Below are 21,664 nucleotides of genomic sequence, written 5' to 3' on the forward strand. Positions count from 1 at the left end.
GCAGCTATGGTGTTCTGCTAGCTACAAAAAACATCAACCTTGATTCAGAAAATGTTCCCAAATCAGGGTTCATGTTGTCACGCACATTATTATTATTATTTGAATTAACATAGCACTTAATGGCCCTAGTTATGGACCAGGACCTCACTGTGATAGGTGGTGTACAAAATAAATAGAATAAAAAGATGTTCCCTCCCATTGCTCCCTGTGGGAAACACCCCCATGTAGTCTGAGATTTGGCTGTGGATTCACCCTTGCTAAAAAAACCGCATTTCAGAATATTAGCTTTCATTTCCAAAGACCAAACACTTATGTTTCTAGCCCTTATGGTTGGGAACAAAAATCTTGAAAACATTAATTAAGTGTAAAACGATGCAGCACTATCCAAAAACAACAACTCAGAGACTGATGCAGTTCATATCATCTCAATCAGAGCTCCTTGGACCTTACAATTCCCCAGCTATGGAATCTAGTGTTTTTCCAAGATGCCATAGAATTCATAATTTTGGCTGTGAAATTTGCCATTTTGCTGCAGACAGGCATCCAATATTTTGTTTGCTGTTTCCATGTCTGGCTGGGATGTGTCTGAAATTGCTTCTTACTCTCTGTCCTTCCCTACAAGCTAAGAGTTAATTGGTTTGCAATGCATGCACCTGTGATGGGGTTTCTACCCTCCACACTTTCCCTGAAGGGGTTAATGGAAGCCAGATGGGCCAAATAACCTTTTAGTCTGAGAGGAAAGTGAACCTGTGTGGGAACAGGCAGGGGTTCTAAAGCCAGGGAGCTGATAGCAGGAAGGACTGCAGGGAGGGAGTCTACAGTCACTCCGTGGGAGAAGGGAGATGTGTTGGGGGGCTATCGACAAGTGGGACAAGTAGCCCACTATTGTTCCCTGGGAGGAGGGAGAGGGAGTAGAGAGACTGACAAACCCCAGAGAGTGGGGGAATGCCAGGATTGGAAGCAGCTCAGGGAATAAGCAGCAAGGTTGGGGACTGAACAGACCTTGGCTGCATGTTGTAGGGTCCCTAGGCTGGAACCCGGAGTAGAGAGTAGGCCCATGTTCTTCTACCTGACACTGGGAAAGTGGCACTGGCAGGGTACTGAAATGGAAGACTGCCTTGGTCACTATGGGAGTAACAGAGACTTTGAAGGACTATACCCCAGAAGGGGGGAATGCTGAGCGACCTGGTCAGAGGCCGAATCACAGAGAGGACAGCTGCAGCTCTTGAGAGCAAGAACAGCTGCAGAGGAGAAACTGATGGGGTTTAACCACTAGAATGGGCGTTTCAGTGACCAAGGTAATCCCCAGAACCGCTAAGAGGTGGCATCATCCAGCAGTGAGTATAGCAACCTGTCACAGCATCCCACACTGTTCCATGGAACCAGGCAGCAGGGGATCAGGGAGCAAAAGCTGGAATCTAGCTTCCAGAATGGGGGAGAGGGAACCAGAAGTGTAGGCTGGCCAGTTGGGATGCCTAGAATTCCTCACAGTGGCCAATGGGTGGGAATCCAAGGAGATGAAGCGAACTATAAACTCTCCACTTTCCTGGTACACACAAGAGAGGAAAAAAGGGTTCTGAGCAAGGCTGCCTGGACAACATTGCAACAATTAAGATCTATGGATATGAGCCTCCTGGAGAATACATGAAAACAAAAGTCAAAAATAATTATTGACTCGTGTTATGTCACTGACTGGGCCATAGTTGTGTGTATTTACGTAGGACAGGTGGAAGTGAAGGAAGAATATTTCATGAGAACAGAATAAAATAAGGTGCTTGTAATGCACTTGATTTCATTGTGTCATGGAGTACATGGCCTGTCTGCAAGTGCTTTCTCCTGACTAGCTTTTGAGGTCATTGGGGGAGGAGGGACTGCTTTTAAAACCAATCTGCATACTGCACTTGTGTGTGTTTGGTCTCATTGTAATTCAACCCTTTAGAAATCTTACTCATTTAGCAGATTTCTGATGCAATCAGACACACTGTATGACTGCATATTTTACATATATTCACTGCTTCCTTTTTTATAATACACAGCAGATGTATCCAATATTGCTCCTTCCATTTTTTGCCAGTTATCAAAATCTTCATTTCACTCCACCCAAAGGCAGCTCAAATAATTAGAGAGCTAGTTAATAAGCAATGAGCAATTAACCCCCATGTAAAGCATCTGTAAAAAATTAATCTTAAAGCATTAACCATCCAAATTTAATGCAAAGCATCTCCCTCAACTACTGTAATACTAAATATTCCATAACCTCCATTTCAAATTTTAAAACTGTTGATGAAAGGAAACAAAACTTTATCAAACTGTTTTTATTTCTATTCAAATTCTAAAAGTGACTAACAGTTTTCTTAACAAATGGATTCTTCATCACCAATACTTCCTCTTCTTTGCCTCTGAATTAAAGGTCCATAATAAACCATTAAAGTTAAGATGGCTGAGAAACAATTTCACGTGTGTTTTGTTCTATTTTAAGGTGAATATAAAGCCTAACAGGCAACCAAGGCTTTGATAATTCCCTCATCAATTCTCCTTCAGGAATTATCTGCCAGGTAGGTTTCTTGCCTTCCCATACTATCCAAACCCAGAGCGTGCATATTTGAAGAGATGTTCTAAGGCTACATTAAGTATTGCTGAGTGAAGAATGACAATTTGGATGCAAGACAGTACATCATATATTACACTGTTGTTGGGAATGGGAAACCCACCAGGGCCTACTTGAGTTCCTCTGACTTCAGAGCTTGAGTAGTTTTTAGAAGGAGTTTCTACTCTGAAAGGACCACATTAAGGGTTATCCTCAAGGACTTTCATAAGAAAGTTTTGCCACTTCTGAATATTAGCCACTGCTTTTATTTCTTGCACTGCCTAATTACTTCTCTAATTCCTCTCTATTTTGTTACCATGAACTAACATTATGCTTATCTTAACACTATCTTATCATAGTACCTCTAACCCCCCTTCTCTGTAACTAAACCTGTGAAATCACAACTACTTTTATGTTAATTTTGCTGAGAATTTGGTTTTCTTCCCTAGGTATAATGCCTTCAGATATCCACAGGTTCATCTCAGTTGAATTTCTTATCTACTAACTTTGATTTATTTCATCTGTATGGCATACTGCATAGGCCAACATTATGAAAAGCCAGTATGCTGCTAAAGGCCAGGAATCTGCAATTGGATTGATGCAAGTCAATCCCTGTTTCTGTGTGGAACCTCACTGAAGAAGATGGGGCTCTGCCTGCAAAGACACAACTGCAGAACAGAAGTATAAGTTTGTCCCTTCCTATCCCCACTCCTTGTCTGAAATATTAAACACACTTCAGTTCTGCTATGTGTAAGGGGACTCTTGTCCCCTTACTAGAACTCAGTGGGAGTGTTTTGGTTGGCTAGCTCCCAGTACTAAAGGTAAGGGGAAGGGTCGATGGGAAATCAGGACCCTGAGACTGACGGTCCCCAGGAACAATGGGGAGAGGCCAGTGCTCCAGGTCAGCCTGATCGACAGGGCGGGCAGGCTAATCAGGGAGTCAGGAAGCCAGGGGATCCCATCCTTCGTGTGAGCTGGAATTGCCTGGGTCAGACAGAGTGGAGCTGGAACAGTCTGGAGCAAGATACAGCGAGTAGCTGCAGAGAGCGAGCGGGACCCTGGGCAGCGGGCCCAGCGCAGGGAGATGCCCCCAGCCAAGACGCCTTACAGGACAGACTTGGAGGGGGATCGTAACCCTGACGGGCCGGGGGCAACGCTAGGAAGAAGGGTCCTGCCACCTAAAGCCTGAGCTGCGGCCACCGCCAAAACAAGTGTCCGACCCGCAGCATTCCTGTAGCACAGCCAGGCCTCACAAGGAGGCCTGGGACTTGTGAGGAACAGACTGAACTTCCCTTACATTCCAGAGATGCTGGTTGTGTGTCCCCATCCCACAGAGTGGGGTGATGTGTTTTCCTTTAACCTTTCCCATTTTTTCCTTATTTTTTTAAATTGATTGCTGTTTAATACATTGTATTTGCTTTGAACTGTATGTAATGATCTATGGGTTAGGGAAGCATCCAGTGCAGAGAGAGCACCCCGGAGTGGGGACACCCAGCTCCTGCCCTAAGTGACCACAACAAGGTTGGGGGTTGAGCCCCCCAGGAATCCTAGGCCCAGCCTTGTTGGGGTTACGAGGACTCTGCCAGACAGGAGAGTGGAGGGGAGCCCTTGAGGTCAGGCAGACCTCCAGGTAAAGGAAGTGGGAGTGAGGACTCAGATCCTTTCACTAGCCCAGTTCACCAGGATAGTGTATAAGCTAGGAAAGTTCCCCACAATGGTGAAACCATTCCCCTGCTTACATGTGCTCGCTGAAGAGGAATATAGGGACTAAAATAACCAGGACCTTACCTTAACATGAAACTCGCTATCCAGTAAAATATTTTGGGTCTTCAAATCATGGTGCAGCAATGGAGGACTCATGTTGTGCAGATAATTCACTCCCAAAGCAATTTCATACAAAACCCGGAATCGCAGTGACCACGCAATGTCAGGATACACATTTTTCTACCAAAGAAAAAAGAAAACCAGAAAAAAATCACAATATCATCATCCATTTAAATATTCTAACAAAAATCTATGAGTTAGAGGAGACATAGTTTGAGAAGAGGTTTTTTTACATCTTGTATTCACAAATTTAAAAAGTGACAAATCATTGTGATTGGTGTTAATTTATGTATTTGTTTTAACATTACGAACTGTTTAATCACTCATTACTATGTTCCTGTTCTTTAGCAATTATACTCTATCAATTCATGATCATTATATAGGCTGTTACTAATACACATACTTTATGACCTTGTGATGATAAAGTTCTAGATAAGATTTAGATATTATCATCAACAGACTCAGAGTGCTTTACAAAAGCAGGCAAGTATCTTCTTAACCCTGTCTATTCCATTGCAGAACACAGGGTCTTCACCACTGCCTTTCATCTTTGCTGGTCTTCTCCTGCAGTCTTAGTTTTCAATTCTGCTTATATTATGTAGTTCAGTGTTATCGTTGGTCTACCTTATTGCCTGCCTCTTGCCCTAGGGGTTCCAATCCAATTCCTGTCTTACGTCATTTAGTTTTCTAACTCTATATACTACTAGCTATCTCCACTTTCGTTCCAGAATTTCTTGTCCTAGTGGCTTCTGTTTTATCCTTCTCCAGAATTCTTTATTTGTGACTCTTTTTCCCCCAGCCATCACATACTGAGGATTATTCTGTCAGCTGTTTATTAAAACTTGGAGTTTAGATAGTGAAGTCTTGAGTCTCCAAGTTTCAGCACAATATAGTAAGACCAACTTTAGAACAGTGTTAAATATTCAAAGTTTTTAGTTTGGAAGCAAGATTTCTGTTTCTCCAGATTGGCTTTAGAGTTTCAAAGGCATGTCTGGCTTTTGGTACTCTGATTTTAATGTTTTCATCTGCTCTACTTTGTTGTGTCACAGATCAGGGCATTTCCCTGTTCCCTCTCAGTGGTCCAGCCAGGGTACCCACTGTCAGGCTTGCAGCTCCCCAGCCACTGCCTTTCTTGGGTGGAGACCTATATCTCACTCTCTTCTCACTTGGGTATTTCCACGCTGAGAAGTTCCCTGCCTTAGCTGTGTTATTCCCAGCAGAGTGACTGCCCGTGGTTGTAATTTACCACACAGTTCTTTTTAAGCAAGGATATTTTATTCTTAAGGTAAAAAAACATTACAGAGAATATGTTAATAATACAACTACATGCATGCTAATACAATTACCAGAGATCACCCTAACATGGGTTCTGGCATTCACCAACCCCCCAAAGCGGTTTCCCTTTTGTTTCAAGTTCATCATAGCTTCAGCTCAGAACAAGCCCACAGTCTTATGGGACCTCAGTAGGCGAAGTCCATCTAATCCTTCCATAAAGGACGGGGCCTCTATGGACCAGAGATCCTGTCCATCTGCTGGGCCAGCAAGAAGGACCTGCACCAGGATAGTCATCCAAAAGTCTTTTCTTTGTCTGTTAGTCCATGGAGAATCCATTTTGAACTAATATATACAGATCTCACTAAGGGGCGACTTCAAAGGGGCTCATAACCTGAGGAATTACAATAGCATCCCCATCCTCCTAGAGGAGTGACCTACAATTACATAATAAACATGCACAACTGCATTTTTAATACAATGGACCCCCAAAGTATTAAACCTAATTCAATAAAGTTTACAGAATTAAGTTAAACCTTATCCTAATTCCATAAGGATTGTGCAGGATACTGTCAGTCCGTCGCATGTTGTATTTACAATGCTGTCAAGATATGTGAAATATCGGACCTCTTTTGTGTCAGGCCCAGAAAATGTTATTGGTGTTGTGTGTTGATTCTTACGGTTGAAGTTTTCTTAGTGTTGATTTTCAACCTTATTAATTGTGCATAAGCCTGGAGATCATTTGTTTTGGCTTTCATGTCTCTATGGGTAAGTGATAGCATGTTGATGTCATGCACAAAGTCAAGTTGGTCTAATTTCTGTTTGAAAATTCACTGTACGTCCTTTCATTGTTCTGTGCTCCCTCTCACTACCCAATCCACTATCTGTAAAAAGATCCTGGGTGACATAAGAAATCCTCGCCTGATGCCCAGAGTGACTTTGAATGGTTTAGTCAGTTCACTATTACGTACTACTTGGCACCTCATATTTTCATAGAAGCTCTGAATGATCCCCACAAATTTTGGAAGGATTCCATAGTGGTGTAATCATGTTCATAAAACTGTTCTATCCATTATACCAAAAGATTTTTGGAAATCTAAAAAATTCATATAAAGTGGTGACTGTCATACAATCAACAGTTCTATGTTGATACATAAGATTATTATTTGATATGTAACTGATTTATCCTGTCTGAACCGTGCCTATATCTTGAATCTACAGAGGATGTCAGCTTTTAGGTGACAAATCTGCAGAACTGTCCCAGATGTCAATAGAGGAGGTTTTGGAACAGATTGATAAATTAAATAGTAGAGCTGTCAAATGATTTAAAAAAATCTCAATTAACCAAGATTAAAACAAAATTGTGATTAATCGCAGTTTTAATCACACTGTTAAATAATAGAATATCATTTATTTAAATATTTGTGGATGTTTTCTGCATTTTCAAATATATCGATTTAAATTACAACACAGAATACAAAGTGTATTATTGTAGCCAGCATTGCAAGGTATTTACATGCCAGATTTGCTAAACAGTCCCATGCCCCTTCCTGCTTCAACTACCATTCCAGAGGACACTACCATGCTGTTGACAGGTTCTGCTTGATAACAATCCAAAGCAGTACGGACCAATGCACGTTCATTTTCATCATCTGAATCAAATGCCACCAATTGAAGGTTGATTTTTCTTTTTTGGTAGTTCTGGTTTTGTAGTTTCCAAATCGAAGTGTTGCTCTTTTAAGACTTCTGACAGCATGTTCTGCACTTCGTCTCTCTCAGATTTTTGGAAGGCACTTCAGATTCTTAAACTTTGGGTTGAGTGCTATAGCTATCTTTAGAAATCTCATATTGATACCATCTTTGCGTTTTGTCAAATCTGCAATGAAAGTGTTCTTAAATCGAACAACATACGTTGGGTCATCACCCGAGACTGGCATAACATGAAATATATGGCAGAATGCAGGCAAAATCATGGAGTAGGAGACATACAATTCTCCCCCAAAGAGTTCAGTCACAAATTTAATTAATGCATTATTTTTTTAATGAGAGTCATCAGCATGGAAGCATGTCCTTTGGAATGGTGGTCAAAGCATGAAAGGGCATACAAACGTTTAGCATATCTGACACGTAAATACCTTTCAATACCGGCTACAAAAGTGCCATGTGAATACCTGTTCTCACTTTCAGGTGACATTGTAAATAAGAAGCAGGCAGCATTATCTCCCATAAATATAAACAATCTTGTTTGTCTTAGTGATTGACTGAACAAGAAGCAGGATCGAGAGGACTTGTAAACTCTAAAATTTTAGGAGTTTTTGAGTGCAGTTATGTAACAATTCTACATTTGTAAATTGCACATTCACGATAGAGATTGCACTACAGTACTTGTATGAGGTGAATTCAAAAATATAATTTGTTTCTTTTACAGTGCAAATATTTATGATTAAAAATATAAAATTATCACTGTACACTTTGTATTCTGTGTTGTAACTGAAATCAATATATTTGAAAATGTAGAAAAATATTTATAAAAAACCAGTTGGCATTCTATTATGGTTTAATAGTGCGATTAAATTTTTCAGTGAGTTAATTTGTTTTGAATTAATTGCTTGAGTTAACTGTGATTAATGGATAGCTCTATAAAATAGTAAGTTGCCAGAATGAGATAGTATTCACCCAAAAGTTTTGAAGGAACTGAAATACGAAATTGCAGAACTACTAACTGTGGGATGTAACCTATCATTTAAATCAGTTTCTGTACCAGATGACAGGAGGATAGTAACGTTACACTAATTTTAAAAAAAAAGGCTCCAGAGGCTATCCTGGCAATTTCAAGCCGGTAAGTCTAAATTCAGTATCTCACAAATTGAGTGAAACTATAGTAAATAACCGAATTATCAGACATACATAAATACACTTTGTTGAGGAGAGTCAACATGGCTTTTGTAAAGGGAAGTCATGCCTCACCAATCAACTAGAACTCTTTGAGGGGGTCATCAAGCATGTGGACAAGAGGGATCTAGTGGATATAGTGCATTTAGATTTTCAGAAAGCCTTTGACAAGGCCCCTCACCAAAGGCTCTTAAGCAAAGTAAGCAGTCATGGGATAAGAGGGAAGGTCCTCTTACGGATCAGTAACTGGTTAAAATATAGAAAACAAAGGGTAGGAATAAATGGACAGATGTCAGAATGGAGAGAGGTAAATAGAAGTGTTCTCTAAGGATCCAGCGCTGCTCAACATATTCATAAATGATCTGGAAAAGGTGGTAAAACGGGGAGGTGGCAAATTTTGCAGATGATACAAAATTACTCAAGTCCAAAGCAGACTGTGAAGAGTTATAAAGGGACCTCACAGAACTGGGTGACTGGGTAACAAAATGGCAGATGAAATTCAGCATTGATAAATGCAAAATAATGAACATTAGAAAACAACCCTAAGAACACATACAAAACGGTGGTGTCTAAATTAGCTGTTACACTCAATAAAGATCTTGGAGCCATCGTGGATAGTTCTCTGAAAACATCTGCTTAATGGCAGCCTCAGTCAAAAAAAACAAAACAAAACAAAAAACTAACAGAATGTTAGGGACCATTGCGAAAGGGACAGATAATAAAACACGAAATCATAATGCCACTATTTAAATCCATGATACATCCAGTCCTTGAATACTGCCTGTAGTTCTGGTCACCCCATCTCAAAAAGATATATTAGAATTGGAAAAGGTACAGAGAAAGGCAACAAAAATGATGAGGGGTATGGAACAGTTTCCATATGAAGAGAGATTAAAAAGACTGGGACTTTTTAGCTCGGAAAAGAGACGACTGAGGGGGGATATGATCAAGGTCTATGAAATCGTGACTGTGGAGAAAGTGAATAACGAAATGTTATTTATCCCTTCACATAACACAAAAACCAGCGGTCACCCAATGAAATTGATAAGCAGGAGGTTTAAAACAAACAAACAAGGAAGTACTTCACACAACACAGAATCAACCTGTGGAACTCCTTGCCAGGGGACGTTGTGAAGTCAAACTATAATTAAGTTCAAAAAGAACTAGATAAATTCATGGAGTATGGGTCCATCAATGGCTATTAGCCAAGATGGCCAATGATGCAATCCCATGCTCTGGGTATTATTAGCATCTGATTGTCAGAAGGAGGGAGTGGATGACAGGGGATGAATTATTGCCTGTTCTGTTCATTCCCTCTTAAGCATCTGGCATTGGCCACTGTTGGAAAACAGGATACTAAGCTAGATGAACCATTGGTCTAACCCAGTATGGCTGTTCTTATGCACGGATTTCTTGATTTTGCCTAGAATACTTGTAAACACCTTACCTGCAAGAGACATCTGTTCTATGCCCCTCCAGTTTTTACACTGACTGAAGTCTTCTTTCTTTGGCAGCTTCACTACATGACTCCTTTTCCACTGATTTGGTAACTTTTCTTCTTTCCATATATTTTGTAAAGGGCCTATCAAAATGTCTACTGTTTTCCTCAAGTCTGCCTTAAGAACCTCTGTTGGAATGTTACCTGGACCTGGTGCTTTTCCGTTTTTAACTGATTGACTGCCCTCTCTACTTCTACACTGGTGACAGGTTCTAGTTTGATGTCCAGATCTTCTCCTTCCTTTATATCCGGGGGAATGTCCACTGGCTTTCCATTCAGTAGTTGAATAAAATACTGCCTCTATATATTTAATTGTTTTGATGTCTTTATCATTATGTTGCCCTTGCTGTCTTGAATTGGTCGGTTGGTATACTGTCTTCATATCATTTTCTGCTGTAGTGGTCTGTGCATCAATTGCCACTTTATCTATAAGTTCTGATTGGTCTTTCATAGCACTCATTTTGGCCCCTGTACTCTTTATGGTATATTCCTCAGAGAGAGAGAGAGAGAGTGTATGTGTCTGTTTTCTTGGTCTTGCTTGATTTAGTTTATTTAATTTGGTATCTTTTATTTCCTGTCATATATCCTCAGATAACCATTCACTGTGGTGTTTCTTCCTGAATCCCAGCATTTCTTCAGAAGTTTTAGTGATAGCTTCCTTTTCCCATTTCCATTTGCCTTCTACTGTTCCATCATCTTCAAGCACCTGTAAATGCAATTCTAAACTCTGATTGCATTGTCATCTGTGTTAGATTGGTGATGTTACAATGTAGGCATCTCTGTTGTTCAGTCATCTTTATTTTTATTCTCAAAATATCTACCATTAATGCACGGTCTGTCCCTATATCTGCCCCGTTCCTTCTATGTACATCTTCAAATGTTCTTCTTCATTTGAGCCACACTATGATGTGATACATTTGTTTTCCTGTTCTGTGACCTGGTGACCTCCAAGTTATCTTAGGAATACTACGGTGAAGGAAGATATTTCCTCCAATGATCAGGCCATTTGTTCCACAAAAATCAGCAAACATTTTACCACTTTCTTTCCATTGATGCCTTGTTTCCCTATAATAGTTTCCCTGACAGTGTTATTGCTCCCTACTTTAGCATCCATGTCTAGGTCAAAGGGTAGGAGCCAGACTTAAGGCAGTTCACTGGCCCACCTGCTAGTAAGCCACTACTGTAAGAAACAAAGTTGTTAGGGAAATCTGCACTACCCCGCAGTTCAAAAACTCAATCCAACTCAACTCCATTCAAATAGACTTATGAGAGATGATGATGTGAAATGGCCAAACACACAAGGAAGCTACTCTGCTGATGAATTTGCTGTCTCCTAAATTGGTATGCAGAATATGCGGTGTGAAGGGACATGCCCTTCCACCAGCTGCAAGGAGGCTAACAAGCTACTCTGGGCCTGTGCAGCACTAATGAGGTACCCCTGTTCCTCCTAGAGGAGAAGGAGCTTATTTGGGGAAGCATACCATAGGAAGGGGCGGTGACCAGGAAGAGGCTATGAATAACTGAGGCAGGCCGGGTGAGGAACAGACAGCCACAGAACACACTGCTTCCAGAGCAGCCCCAGCTGACAGCCAAGTAACTCACTCCAGAAAGAAGGAAGGGGGATGTAAACCCTATGTAGGCGCAATAAACTTTCAGAAACTGAGCCTGTAAAGACCTATCCAGGGACGGTCTGAGAGGCTGACCACTGTTTCAGCCAGACCCTCCTCTAACAAGGGGCAGGGAGAAAGAAGAACCAGCCCTCTGCCAGGGAGCAATTACTCCCAGAAAACTCCCCTAAGTGCATCCACTGGGGGAAGTAGAGAGAGTAAACGAAGGACAGTGGGACCTGGAGGAGGAGGGAAAATGTGTCTAGGGAGTGCTACCCCTCCTATATGTGGACACTATATAAGCCTAGAAAAGTGATCCAAATAACAGAACTTGACAGATATAAACTAGATATACTAGGTCTAAGGGAAATGAGTTAGGCAACATTAGGACAAATATCTTTTGTCAATTGAACACATCTTATTACATTCTGAGCTACCAAATGCCAGTGACATACACAGAGATGGCAAAGGTTTTATATTATCAAAAGAAGGCAACCAAAAGCATGACAGAATGGGCACAAGTTCTGGAAAGGATGATAACAGTACTATTTACACCAAAGTTCCAGAAAGTGTCCATTATTCAATGTTTTGTGTTCCAACAAATCAAGCTAGCCAAGAGGAAAAAGAAAATTTCTACTTGTGGCTACAGAAAATAATACATAATATCCCAAGAAGAGATGTCCTCCTCATAAAGGCAAGCATAATATCCCCATTTTACAAATGGGAAAACAGAGGAACACACAGACAAAATGACATGTCCAAGGTCACCCAGCAGTCCACTGGCAGTTGCAAAAAGAGAATCAAGGTCCTCTAAGTCCCAATCGAATGCCCTGTCCACCAGACAATACTGCCTCCCAGTGATGCTAGATTACACTAAAACTAAACACAAACACTATCTTTTAAAAATGTTATGATTGAATTTCTCAGCTTTTGTGGGTATGTTTCACAAACTGAATATGAAAGTTCAGTCCTTCATTTTAAAAAAGCACAACTGCGTGCCTGTTTTAGTTTTGCAATTTCTGACTTATCAGTTTGAGTCATAATCTTCTTTTAAAAGACTATTCACAGTAAAAAGAAAATGAATGCAAATTATTCACATGAATGAATTACTCCTGTCAAAAAATTAATTAAATTCCACACCGAAAAATTAAACTCTGCGCACAATATTTTAAAATTCTGGATATTTTATTTTGTCAAAACAACACAATATAACTACACCGGTTTCAATTATTTTGGTAATTTATGTCAAAATACCTCTCAGGAAGCATGTCTGTAACAATACAGACAACAACAACAAAATTTAGGAAATTTTTTTTTTTTACCAGTAGATTCCTTACTAGGCATATAAAAACAGAACTTTGAGTAATTCATTTAAACTAGACTACAGAAACGTATTTCCCACATCCCTCTGAAGCAGTGCAAAGGGTTGACAAAGAAGTCAGGGGTAATGGAGGAGCTGAGAGAGTGGGAAAGAGCCTGGGAGTGAACCTGGAAGGTTGTTGGGTGTGGTGGTAGAAGTATTGTTTTTTTGCGGGGGGGGGGGAGGGGGAGGGATTGTTAGGAGCCTCCCCCATGCAGACCCTGGCTGACCCCTAGCCTCTCCCAATCAGTCAGGCACATCTGCCCGTCCCTGTACGTCCCCTACGTCCTGTCCCCATGTGGCCATGCAATCCCCATGCCTCATCCTCATGTGGCCCTGCAGCCTCCCTCCCATTCATTCCCGGCTCAAAGCTGTCACTATACTACCTCCTAAGCCTGCGTCCCAGTCTGTTTCCTACCCCGCCCCATTAGCCCTTCTGAACCCCAGTCTGTGACCTCCAGCAACCCTGTGTGCCGTGCTCTGTCCTGCCCGTGCCTCCTGGCGTCGCGGTAAAGAACTGCCCTCACCTGCCAGCCGATTGCCCTCTCTTCTGGTGCCGAAGCAGCGCCTGGTGGGCAAAAGGCATAACTGCAGAGCCTCTCCGGCAGAATCTATATTCTGCGGAGATAAAAAATCTGATGGGGGGAGGGAGGGGAGGGAGACGAGGGCATGAATTCTGCACATGCGCAGTGGCGCAGGATTCCCCTAGGAGTAACGAATAAATGCATGCATGCACAGTAAAGACCAAAGATTCTGAAACCAGTACAGAAATGAGTTCAACTATTTGAGCTCTCATTGAGTTTCTAATTATTTGCAAATCACAGCTGATTGAATGGTGAGTTAAAAACATTTCCCTGTAATTTCTCTAAAGCCCCAAATACTGCAACGGTCTTAATGGGGGTAGGCTGCTGCTCCCAGACAAGGCCCCACTGACTTCAAAGAGGCTCTTCAAAGATATAGCAGTCTGCCTGAGCAGAGTAAATTGCAGGCTAGGGCCCAATACTTTTTTCCATTAAAAAAATGGTTACTACTTGATTTCCTCATGCACGCAAAACAGACCATTTAACGGCAACAACTAGAAGTGACAAACAAAAGGCTTTAGAAAAACACTATATACTTACCCCATGTAAAAGTTGGTTTAATGATCCATTTGTCATGTATTCAGTCACTATTCCCAGAAACTCAGGCTCATTGCAAATTCCCAAAATTGGTAGAATGTAACTGAACCTGGCTTTGTGTAAAATCTCTGCTTCTTTTAAGAGATTGGTTCTTTCACTGCAAGAAAAAAAATTAAATGACTAAATCAGTGCTAAGAAGCCTGCAATTATGATTTAGTTCATTTAAATGTATTATGTTTACTTTTAAGGTAAGAAAAGAAACACAGATGAAAGGTGCACTGAATTAGCTTCACAAAATTAAGATCTCACTATACGAAAACATTGACAACACTACAATTTATTTTTTACTGGACTGTTTTATACAATTATCACGAAATGCTTCACAACAGATTACTTACTATATATAGATGCAAACACATGTAAACCACACAGGTTACGTTTTACTACACAGTAGCATTGATAGATATGCCACAACAGGAATTCAATTTTTCAGCAAGAATAATTGGGCCTTGCTGTGGCAGGTTGTTTTTCTGGTATTTATACTCTTGGGCATATTACTAGAATACTTGAAACATGGGTAATATAATGGGTGCCATTAACATTTCCAAATTTATCACTCTAGTGACAATTAGTATCTCCTTGTATTTTTGGTATATTGTGATACCACCATAACTACAAATGGGAATTTTCAATTATATCCACTCCTTGTTTAGTGTAAAGTGGGGAATTTCCATATCCATCTCATGAGCCAGAGCTAATGGCATTCAAAAGGTTTCTAGCGTCTTTGACTGAGCAGACACCAGTGCACCCTAGGAAAATACAAGTTAAGATAAATACATCCAGTGAAAATATAATTATCCAAAGAGGGGAAAGAGAAATGGCTCAAATTAACTATTTTTGATTATCAAGAAAAGTCTTCCAATCTTGCTTATCAAATAAAAAAATATCACTCAAGACTGGTTATGGCCCTGAAAGACATCAAAAGCAACACCCCGCACAGGAGACACTTTTCAGCTGTATGTGAAGATACGTTTTTAGGCTGGAGATATACTGTCTGTGCTGTTTGGAAGAGGCATTACAGTTTAATATTGGTTTTTAATTCCAGGGAACAATATTAAGAAAACTAAGTTTCTTGCCTTCAAGATTGCAGGGAAAAGCTTGATAATGTGATCTGAGTGGACCTACATTTTTTTTAAAAAAAGAGGTAGAGGGTAAAAAACCCAAAATATGGGAGGAGGTTGTTTTCAATATCATAATATTTAAAACAAATCAATTTTTGGAGGCTGATCTCTTTAAAAAAGTATTAAAATATTAAAAAACCTGTGGCAACACTGACTGAGACATAACTTATACCAACGTAAACTGTAGTGTTTACATAGCTAGAGCAATGAAAAGAAACTAAACCCAGACTCTAGGTCAATGGGGCTCTGCACAAGCGCAAGGATCTTCCCATGATATCTGACTGCAGGATTTGGAACCCTAAAGCAATGGTTCTCAACCAGGGGTAAGTGTATTGTTGGGCATATGCAGAGATCTTCCAGGGGATACATCAACTCATCTAGATATTTGCCTAGTTTTACAACAGGCTACATAAAAAGTACTAGCAAAGTCAGTAGAAATGAAAATTTCATACAGATAATGACTTGTTTATACTCCTCTATATACTATATGCTGAAATGTAAGTAAAATATTTACATTCTAATTCATTTATTTTATAATTATATGGTAAAAATGAGAAAGTAAGCAATTTTTCAGTAATAGTGTGATGGGACACTTTTGTATTTTTATGTCTTATTTTGAAAGCAACTAGTTTAAGTGTGGTGAAATTTGGGGGTATGCAAGACAAATCAGACTCCTGAAAGGGGTACAGTAGTCTGGAAAGGTTGAGAGAACTAAAGGGTAAGAGCCCATTAGGTTTGGGGGTGGAGGTGGGGAGAAGGGAGTGTTTTGGAAACTAAGATTAGTTTATTTTATTTTATTACAGAGAAGGTTAGACTCTATAGGCCTGTGAGACAAAATAGGGTCTTTAGAAAAGAAGTGTAGCCATCAGACCTTGAAGTCAAATAGGTATAGAGAAGGAGGAGTTGTTCCTGATGTTGCAAGAAGGCAGGATCTTGCTACTAGACACTACAGAAAATGAAAATTAAAAAGCAGTTTGAAGTATGGGGAAAAATCTGGAAAATCCATAAATGACTAAATCTGAGAGCGATATGAGTAGGGGTTTACCCAGCCTAACTCCATAAGGAATATTCATGCCTTACTGCACTCTGATGTAAACAGGAAATCAGTGTAAATTTCTAGAGGGAGGAAGTGATGTGTACTTTTTTCTAGGAAAGTTGACAGGATGAGACAGCTCATTCTGGATGATCTGGAATTGAAGAAGACATTAAAAAGAAGAGAATTGTAGTGGTCAGGTAGAAAGGATGAAGACATGAATAAGAGTCTGCCACAAAATTGGTTGAGAATCTGATGCTTCATGGCGGTAAGTTTTCCAAGGCAACAATAAAACATATTTACACCTGGTGGATGAGAAGCAAAAGACACTAAACAACTTGTCCTTATATTTTAAAATTTACCATATTACTTAGCAGCATTTGGAGTTCCCTTCTTTGCTAAATTTTATCTAATTTCAGCAGAAGGATTTCTCATCTTTTTGAAAGCCTTACATTTACTCTTGCGGATGCTAAGACTAACACCAGTAAACACCTTCTCTTGGCAGCCACTACTCTTCAGTAGCTGAAATAGGAAAAACTCAAAGATCAATATTTTGAATTTGGCAATTCAATTTTAAAAAATAATAAACCGACTGGCTTTTTTGCCATATCTTGGTCAAAGTTCTGTTGTCAAAGACAATGATCATTACTCCAATCAACTTCTGATTAAGAGAGCTACCCTGAAATATTCGGGGTTGTCACCCTTTGGAATTTGTTTTCCAGTGCTAAAAATCACAACTTCATCGTATGTGAAAACACTATCTTAAAAGTTCATGAGGATATACTGTCAGCCTATGAATGCATCTGGAACACAGGGGAGGTTGATATACAAATGAAAATGGATTTGATGACCTCCTATTAGCAAGTAACTGTGTCATCATTGGTGATCTTCCAGAAAACACAATCCTAACCACTATGGATGTAGAAGCTCTCTACACCAACATTCCACACAAAGATGGACTACAAGCCGTCAGGAACAGTATCCCCAATAATGTCACAGCAAACCTGGTGGCTGAACTTTGTCCTCACCCACAACTATTTCAGATTTGGGAACAATTTATACCTTCAAGTCAGCGGCACTGCTCTGGGTACCTGCATGGCCCCAGAGTATGCCAACATTTTTATGGCTGACTTTGAACAACACTTCCTCAGCTCTCGTCCCCTAGTGCCCCTACTCTACTTGCACTACATAGATTACATCTTATCATCTGGACCCATGAGAAGGAGGGCCCTTGAGGAATTCCACCAGGATTTCAACAATTTCCACCCCACCATCAACCTCAGCCTTGACCAGTCCACACAAGAGATCCACTTCCTGGACACTACAGTGCAAATAAGCGATGGTCACATAAACACCACCCGACACTGGAAACCTACTAACTGCTATACTTACCTACATGCCTCCAGCTTTCATCCAGACCACATCGTATGATCCATTGTCTACAGCCAAGCTCTAAGATACAACCACATTTGCTCCAATCCCTCAGACAGAGACAAACACCTACAGGATCTCTATCAAGCGTTCTTAAAACTACAATACCCACCTGCTGAAGTGAAGAAACAGATTGACAGAGCCAGAAGGGTACCCAGAAGTCATCTACTACAGGACAGGCCCAACAGAGAAAGTAACAGAATGCCATTAGCTGTCACCTACAGTCCCCAACCAAAACCTCTCCAGCGCATCATCAAGGATCTACAATCTATCCTGAAGGACGATCCCTCACTCTCAGAGATCTTGGGAGACAGGCCAGTCCTTGCTTACAGACAGCCCCCCAACCTGAAGCAAATACTCACCAGCAACCACACACCACATAAAAAAAACACTAACCCAGGAACCAATCCCTGCAACAAACCCCATTGCCAACTCTGTCCACATATCTATTCAAGGGACACCATAATAGGACCTAACCACATCAGCCACACCATCAGGAGCACGTTCACCTGCACATCTACCAATGTGCCAGCAATGCCCCTGTGCCATGTACATTGGCCAAACGGTCTCTACGCAAAAGAATAAATGGACACAAATGAGACATCAAGAATTGTAATGTTCAAAAACCGGTAGGAGAACACTTCAATCTCTCTGGACACGCAATAACAGACTTAAAAGTGGCAATTCTTCAACAAAAAAACTTCAAAAACAGACTCCAATGAGAAACTGCAGAACTGGAGTTAATTTGCAAACTGGACACCATCAAATTTGGCCTGAATAAAGGCTGGGAGTGGATGGGTCACTACAAAAAGTAATTTTCCCACTGCTGATACTCACACCTTCTTGTCAACTTCTGGAAATGGGCCACCTTGATTGCATTGGCCTCGTTAGCACTACAAAAGTAATTTTACCTCCCTTGGTATTCACCCCTTCTTGTCAACTATTGAGAATAGGCCACTTCCACCTTAATTGAATTGGCTTGTTAGCACTGACCCCCCACTTGGTAAGGCAACTCCCATCTTTTCATGTGCTATCATATATGTTCTTCTTTCTGTATTTTTCACTCCATGCATCTGATGAAGTGGGTGTTAGCCCACAGAAGCTTATGCCCAAATAAATGTGTTAGGCTCTAAGGTGCCACAAGGATTCCTTGTTATTTTTGCTGCTGTAGACTAACACAGCTATCACTCTGAAACCTCAAATCACAAACTCCACCAATAAATTCAATACAGCCAGCATACTCACTTCTGATTAAACCAGACTGTAATCGATTTGGGGCAGGGCTTTCTTTGCTTGTCACTGTGTGTTTGACAGTGCTTGGAACAATGGGGAAGACGTAGGCCTCCATGTGCTACTTCTCTGTACATGGTAATTATTAAGAAAAAGTGGAGGGCTGAAAGAAGCTGGGGTTCTGTAGGTCAGACTGGGCACACTGGCAGGATCATCTGCTCGCACTATACACCCTCCATCTCACCCTGATCCTTGCTCTGGACCTCACTGGGGCCGAAAAAGCGCTCATCACCTAACAGACCTGGGCCCTCGAAGAGTAGCCACTAGCTCCCATTGCCCTTCACAGGGAACCTGGGCAACAAGCCAGACCTTTGAAGTGGGCCAAAGCCACGGAAAGATTAAGGTAGGATCAGCTGCCAGGGGCGAGTCTGCGAGCGGCACCTGCTGGTACCCCATGGGCACCCCGAGCCCGGGAGAAGGATCAGGAGGGCCATGGGTGCAGGGGGACTGGCAGCCCCAGCGAAGCTCCCTGGACCAGACTGGGGGGGAGGGGATCCCTGTGGGGGGCGGGAAGGCCCCGTTCCGGGGGCTGAAGAGTCAGGCGCAAAACTCCCCTGGAGCCGGCCCGGCCCGCGCCCCCCAGTTACCTGTCTAGCAGCGGCCCCTGCAGGCACTTGACGGCCACCGGGACCCTCCAGTCGGCGTGTCGCGCTGAGGACACGGTGCCGTAGGCGCCCCGGCTGAGGAAGCGCAGGTCGGGCAGCTTGCTGGAGGGGATGGTGGGCAGCGCGCAGTTAATGCTGCCGGACAAGCCGCCGCTGCTCATGCTGGCGCTCTGGGAGGCCGCCCGAGGGACTCGCAGGAAGCCGGGTTCCGCGTTGGCTGGCTCCGGCCTCTCCCTGCCCCCACGCACCGGCGAAGGGCGGGGGGACGTGTCCAGAGCGCCCCCCGGCCGGCCTCGCCTCTCCCCCCCCACCCCTAGCCCCGCGTCACCAGCCTCGTCAGGGGGTCCCCCTAAAATCCCTGTCTAGGGACCGCCTCCCTCCAGCCGCCAGGACCTCCCCCCCAGCTCCTTAACCCCCCCTCCAGCCGCCGGGATCTCCCCCAGCCCCTTGAACCCCCCTTCCAGCCACGTGGACCTCCCTCCAGCCCCCCTCCAGTCACGTGGACCCCCCACACCCCCCTAAGCCCCCCCTCCAGCCGCCGGGATCTCCCCACAGCCCGCTAAACCCGCGTCCAGCGACAAAGCGCGGCTGCGGTTTCAGCTCCTTCCCGGCTCCGGGCTTAGCCGCCAGAGGCTAGGACTCGTCCCCCCGCTTCCCCGTCTCCGGGCGCTTGGTCTTGCAGCCAAAAGAGCCCCCCGGAAGCATCGTCGCACGCGGCGGCGGACGGGCCTCCCGCCCCGCTCCCCTCGGGGAGCCTCCTACCAGCCTGGGGTGAGGGAGGGGGGCAGGCGCGCACACCCGAGCCTCAAAGATCAAAAGTAAGCAGAGCCCAGCTCCTGCCAAGAGCGCCGCGCCCAGCCTAGCCGCCTCCTCCAGGGAGCCGCACGCACAGGCAGCGTCCAATCTCAGCTGCTCCTGGCGGACGTGGAGGCGTCAGACCTCACCCACCCCTTCCGGGAAATCGCGGCTTGCAATCAGGAAAGTCCGAAGCAGAGCGGTGCGTGAAACCCCGGCGGGCTGGGGCTGGGAGCGGTGGCTTGCGGGAGGGGAGCAGTGTCATAGAATATCAGGGTTGGAAGGGACCCCAGAAGGTCATCTAGTCCAACCCCCAGTGTCCGCAGAGTGTTCACTGGTGGTGTCTCTGCTTTCCCACGTCCTTTCTCGGAGTACAAGCGAGGTGAGCACTGCAGCTCGAGTGCGTCATTATAGTAGCAACGCTTTGGTAACTGTCACAAGTCTCAGTGGCAAGGGTGTTACTGTCTTGTAACGAGTTTTGATCACGTGTAAATGCCAAGCAAGGGAGGAGTGCGCTGTTTGGAAGGAAACATTAAAATAAAGCTTTTAAAGACTTCGCATTTCTTTCTCTATAAACGCAGTTCATAATTTGCCGTTTTTCCTTGACAGATTTTTTTTTTGTTACCCTTGTTGCCTTGCAAGTGGGCTTTAGAACATGAAAAATCGGGTAAGTGCTTACTTTCAAAGTGACTTTAGAGGTGATGCGTTTGGGAAGAGTCAGTGAATCCAGGAACCAGGAGCGTGAACTCTTCCTTGTAACGTTCAGCTACTTCCTGCATGTTGAGCTGCTGCAAACATCAAGCTCAGTAACCTTATTAGGAGCATGGCTACACTTGCAGGTGTAAAGTGCTTTGAGTTAAACCAGCCTTCATAGAGAGCAGTAGGGAAGGCACTGCAGTCTGTCCATACTGCCTGCTACAAGTTCACTGGCTTGGCCACATTAGCAGCTCTTGCAAGGGCCACAGAAAACAATGCATTGTGGTAGCTATCCCTGCATGCAAGTGGCTGCAACCTGCTTTTCAAATGGGAGGTGGGGATGGGGTGGAGTGTGACAGGGAGTGTGTTGTGTGTATGTGGGGGGAGAGAGAGTGGGTTTTGGGGGGGCTGAGAGCATGTCAGCATGCTATCTTGTAAGTTCAGACAGCAGCAGACTCCCTCTCCCCCCCCCGCC

The 21,664-nt window shown here is 43.0% G+C and overlaps 1 protein-coding gene across 2 annotated transcripts in view; it reads right to left on the reverse strand.

Moving 5' to 3' along the window:
• Positions 1-19,996, reverse strand: part of RIPK2 (receptor interacting serine/threonine kinase 2) — a 40,785-nt gene extending 20,789 nt beyond the window's left edge. The window contains exons 1-3 of one of the 2 annotated variants that reach the window (XM_073330636.2): positions 19,681-19,996; positions 14,162-14,315; positions 4,376-4,531 (exon numbers count right to left, since the gene is read on the reverse strand). In XM_073330636.2, coding sequence (XP_073186737.1) covers positions 4,376-4,531; positions 14,162-14,315; positions 19,681-19,859 — 489 coding nt within the window. In that variant the 5' untranslated portion in view covers positions 19,860-19,996. Of the gene's footprint in view, positions 1-4,375; positions 4,532-14,161; positions 14,316-19,048; positions 19,368-19,680 lie in introns of those variants that run through there. The other variant, XM_073330637.2, reaches the window with a different exon arrangement.
• Between the last annotated feature and the right edge of the window lie 1,668 nt (positions 19,997-21,664).

The sequence above is a fragment of the Lepidochelys kempii genome, chromosome 2 (genome assembly GCF_965140285.1).
Source record: "Lepidochelys kempii isolate rLepKem1 chromosome 2, rLepKem1.hap1, whole genome shotgun sequence".
In the NCBI taxonomy this organism is placed as follows: Eukaryota; Metazoa; Chordata; order Testudines; family Cheloniidae; genus Lepidochelys; species Lepidochelys kempii.